General features: G+C 41.2%; 2 protein-coding genes across 2 annotated transcripts; both read left to right on the forward strand.

Annotated features, from left to right (window-relative positions):
- Window positions 1–609: 609 nt before the first annotated feature.
- On the forward strand, window positions 610–1,779 carry LOC124418486 (the record flags this gene model as incomplete). The annotated part of the gene is made up of 1 exon (XM_046945038.1): window positions 610–1,779. A coding segment is annotated over one exon (1,170 nt), but the record flags the coding sequence as incomplete, so codon positions are not given.
- Window positions 1,780–1,916: 137 nt separating this feature from the next.
- Window positions 1,917–3,710, forward strand: LOC124418488. Its single transcript, XM_046945046.1, has 4 exons — window positions 1,917–2,195; window positions 2,246–2,776; window positions 2,969–3,045; window positions 3,197–3,710. Exons 1-4 carry the CDS (start codon window positions 1,917–1,919, stop codon window positions 3,708–3,710), a joined length of 1,401 nt encoding a protein of 466 aa, XP_046801002.1.
- Window positions 3,711–4,737: the final 1,027 nt, after the last annotated feature.

A 4,737-nucleotide genomic window follows, 5' to 3' on the forward strand; every position in this document is an offset into this window, starting at 1 on the left:
CATTTTCGTTGAATGATGTATTGCATATTGGTCCAACGTTGCAATCTGACTTAATGTCAGTTATTTTAAATTGGCGTATATATAGATACGTTTTCAATGGAGATATCGAAAAAATGTATCGCCAAATATTAGTAACGGAAGCAGATTGTCCGTTTCAGAGAATTTTGTATAGAACAAAAACTTCAAGCAATATTGAAGATTACGAGCTGTTAACAGTCACTTTCGGAGTGAATTGTGCACCGTATTTAGCCATACGAACGTTGCTGCAGTTAGCAACAGATGTAGAGAGACAGTCTCCTTTGTCATCTCACATATTAAGACATGAAACATATGTCGATGATATTTTAGCTGGTGGACATACTTTGGCTTCAGCCCTAGAAGCGCAAAGTCAATTAATAAAGTCTTTAAAATCAGCTGGATTTCCACTTAAAAAAATTACGGCAAATAATAGCAAATTATTAGAAAATATTCCAACTGAAGATATTTTAAGTGCAGATTTCTTAAAACTTTACGATTCGAGCTCTACGAAAACGTTAGGTATTCAGTGGAATGCATACAGTGATTCCTTCACTTATAAAGTCGAAATTCCCGATTTCGCATCAAAAATAACAAAAAGAACAATTTAACGACCGCCCATTATTGTTCAAGCAAAGACCGCCCATTATTGTTCAAGCAAAGATCCTTCTACAGGAATTGTGGCAAGATGGGGTCGAATGGGATGAAGATGTGAAACCTCAGACTCTTTCAAGGTGGAACATTTTCTTAGAAGATTTTATACACATAAGATCCATTCAAATCCCCAGATGGATCCATTTCCATCCAGATAGCAAAATCCAGATCCATGGTTTCTGTGATGCATCTGAACAGGCCTATTGTGCAACAATATACATTCGAGTGGAAGATTTGTCTGGCAGACATTCTAATCTGCTAGTAGCGAAAAGCAAAGTTGCGCCGTTGCAACGTGTAAGTCTTCCTCGGTTAGAGTTATGTGGGGCATTACTGCTCTCGAAACTAATTAAACAAACTCTAACTAACAATTCATTTAAAAGTGCTCAACTTTTCCTGTGGTCAGATTCCACTATAGTATTAGCATGGTTACAAAAGCATCCATCAGTTTGGAAAACATATGTTGGCAATAGAACATCTCAAATTATTGAAAATGTTGGTAATGCTAAGTGGAACCACGTTTTAACCCATGAAAATCCAGCAGATCTTGGAACACGAGGTTGTAAACCACAAGATCTTAAAGAAAATCCTTTATGGTGGTATGGACCAATGTGGCTACTTGACTCCCAAGACAATTGGCCTAAATCTAACCCACCTGCCATAGCTCTTATGGAACAAAGGAAAGTTGAAGTTCACTGTTCCGTTACAGATGAACTCAATATAATACAAAGATTTTCTTCATATCGGCGAGCCCTCGCCGTAATAGCATATATTTATAGGTTCATACGTTCTACTAATAAAAGATTACAGAAAACTAAGTTTGAAAGTTTAACGCTCTCTCACGAAGAGCTTAATAACGCAAAAATTGTATATATTAGACTAACGCAGAAGTTTCATTATTCTGAAGATTTAAAGAATCTTTCGGATTCTAAGCATATTTCAAGGAAAAGCTCTCTGCTTACTCTAAATCCATTTCTCGACGCTCAAGGTCTTATGCGGGTTAATGGTAGATTAGCTAATGCCCCGCTTACGTACGATGAGCGATTTCCCATAATTATCCTAACTCTTCTCAATTTTGCAAAATTTTTCTGGAGTTTGTCCACAAAACTCTAGTCCATGCTGACATAACCCTTATGATGAGCGCAGTAAGAAGCCAGTTCTATATTCCTGGTTTAAAAAGAACAGTCAAGAAATGCGTTCATCATTGTCTAACCTGTGTTCGTTACAAACAACAAGTGAAATCGCAAATAATGGCTGCACTGCCAAAAGAGAGATCCACTCTCTCATTACCGTTCTCACATACGGGTGTCGACTTTGCTGGTCCATTTCAGATCAAGTCTGGCAATTTGCGAAATTCACCATATATGAAAGGTTTCGCATGTATCTTTGTATGTTTTGCTACAAGAGCCATTCATTTAGAAGCTTGCTCTAGTTTAACATCAGAAGCATTTCTAGCTGCTTTTGCACGATTTATAGCTAGGCGAGGATTGCCAAAATCAGTTATGTCGGACAATGGTACAAATTTCATAGTAAGTCATTGCTAAAGGAGTATTCGTTATTTCTTAAACAATCCTCCAAGGATATAACAGATAAATATGCAATTAATGGACTTGAGTGGAAGTTCATTCCACCTAGCGCCCCGCATATGGGAGGTTTATGGGAAGCTGGCGTTAAAAGCTTCAAAATCCACTTCAGGAAAATTGCAGGCGCACATAAATTTAATTTTGAAGAGTTCTCTACTCTGCTTGCGCGAATAGAAAGTGTTCTAAATTCACGACCAATATCACGGATGTCAGAAGACCCCGATGACCTGCAGGCCCTTACTCCGAGTCATTTTCTGCGCAGTGCACCTTTGGTATTCGCGCCAGAAATACCGCCTGACAATTTGTCGTTATTGAATCGCTGGGAACGACTGAAAGCACTCCATCATAAATTTGGTCAACGATGGAAAAATGAGTACCTTCAGGAGCTACACAAGAGGTACAAATGGCAGAATCCACGACGGGATCTACAGACTGGTGATTTCGTTATCATCAAGGATGAGCTTCTTCCTCCATGCGGCTGGAGGTTAGGCAGAATAGAAGCCGTACACGTTGGTCGGGATAAGCGCGTAAGAGTCGCTGATGTTAGAACATCTAGTGGCGTCGTGACCCGACCAATAGTAAAATTATGCATGCTCCCGTTATGTGAAAAGTCTGTAGATTAGTTTGTTCTTGTCCATACAATGTCGTGTCTATGTGTCCAAAACTATTTTTTTCGACCTTAATCTGCCTCTGTTCTTTGTATTTTAATCTCATTTTAGAATGGATCCAGCCCAAAACCCAGAGTTGTGCGTTGTGTGTTTTGCATAGCACCCATTGAGATATTGCAAGATGTTCCGTAAGTTGACATTGGAGCAACGACTTTATGTGGTGAGAACCCATAAGTATTGCTCCAATTGCTTCTCGCGGACTCATCTGATAGGTAGCTGTATCTCAATGGGTGCATGCCAAATATGTTGCGATTTGCACCACACATTGCTACACCCAAGGACAGCTGCTCAGGGGCCAAGGCAAGGACAACCACGACAGCTACGCCAACGCGCTCGCAGAAGCCTCCCCAACCCTCCTCAACAGAGAGCTCAACAGCGGTTGGATGACCTCCGTCAACGCCTACAACAACAGCAGCAGGTTATCCAACAGCAACAACAACAGCTACAGCAGCAACAACGCCAACGACAACAACGGCAACGACAACAACTACAGCAACAATCTCAGCGGCAGCCACAACGTCGCCAACAGCAACTGCCCCGACCCCAACAACGACAGCGCCAACAACTTCAACCACAAGCCATAGCCGTTCCTCAGCCTGCGGCAGCGCCAGCCTCAACCCAGGGGCTGGTCAATCAAATTGTTTCAGCCCTCAGCCAACTGACAGGGTCCACAATTGCACCAGTGCAAGGAGGCCGGCAAGTCGAAGTCCGGTTAGGTCGCGTTGAAGACGATTTGATCGATCTCCATGACGATCTTATCGACTTCGACGACGGTCTTACCGACCTTGACTGAAGGTCTCCAAACACTTCCTAAAGGCAATATTTTAGGAAGTGTTACGAGGAAGCCGGGCGCCGAAGAGGATCGGCTTATGAATTAACCAGCCCGACTCCCGGTCAAAGTGGTGTTTTTTAAATAAATTAAAAATCAAAAACAAAAAAAAATAAAACGCACTCCCGGTGCTCCAATTAATTGAAAAAAAACAAACAAAAAAGTGTTTCAATTCCCACCAACCAACACGTAAGTAGAAATAAAATTCTCTATTTTATTTGTGTGCATAGTTCAATTTTGTTATTGAACAATTTTGTTAATTTCTTAACAAAGTAAAAACAAAATCAACAAATCTCCAAAATAAGAGTTGGAATTTGTTTAAAGGCATCTTTTAAAAATTTTCAGAAGAAGAGATATAGCGTCCTGAGGCAAGTTCTTTAGTAGAGCTGGAAATATACCATCCGGCCCTGGTGACTTGAAGGGGTCGAATGAATTAACCGCCCATACAAGCTTTTCCCTGGTGACTATCTCCTCTATGCAACTGTAGGTGTTACTTGGCGCCACAGACTCGAAGTCCCGTTGGTCGTCAACCACATCTTCAGTTGCAAGACAATCCGGAAAATGTGTCTCCATTAGCAGAGCTAGGGTCTTAGAGCTAGACTCCCTCCATGAGTTATCACTCCTTTGGATATACCCTATGACCCTTGGGTCCTTAGATAATATCCGTCGGAATTTTGATAACTCGTTGACATTGTCTATGGATTCACAGTACTGCGACCATGAAATCCTTTTAGCCCTTTTGAGATCAGCTTTATACTTATTGAAACACATTTTATAGTTGGTCCAGTCAATTGCTCGACCTGTAAGCTTGGCCCTATTGAACAATTTCCTAACAGTCGACCTTTGAAGTCTAAGTTCTTTGGTCCACAACTTAGGTTGTTTCCTTTTGCCCGGGAAAGTAACCGGACAAGATAGCTCATAGCTTCCCTTAAGTAGGTCTGTGAACTCGTTCACAACCCCCTCTAAATCAGTTGGCAACAAATCGCACAAG

Source organism: Lucilia cuprina, chromosome X, assembly GCF_022045245.1.
Source record: "Lucilia cuprina isolate Lc7/37 chromosome X, ASM2204524v1, whole genome shotgun sequence".
In the NCBI taxonomy this organism is placed as follows: domain Eukaryota; kingdom Metazoa; phylum Arthropoda; class Insecta; order Diptera; family Calliphoridae; genus Lucilia; species Lucilia cuprina.

What these genes read in the sequence shown, in the direction of transcription:
- LOC124418488 (XM_046945046.1), top strand. Translation starts at nt 1,917, where the DNA reads ATGGCTGCACTGCCAAAAGAGAGATCCACTCTCTCATTACCGTTCTCA. An exon ending in ACGTTGGTCGGGATAAGCGC is followed by an intron (nt 2,777 to 2,968) that starts GTAAGAGTCGCT and finishes ATCTCATTTTAG; the next exon opens with AATGGATCCAGCCCAAAACC. An exon ending in GAGATATTGCAAGATGTTCC is followed by an intron (nt 3,046 to 3,196) that starts GTAAGTTGACAT and finishes GCTACACCCAAG; the next exon opens with GACAGCTGCTCAGGGGCCAA.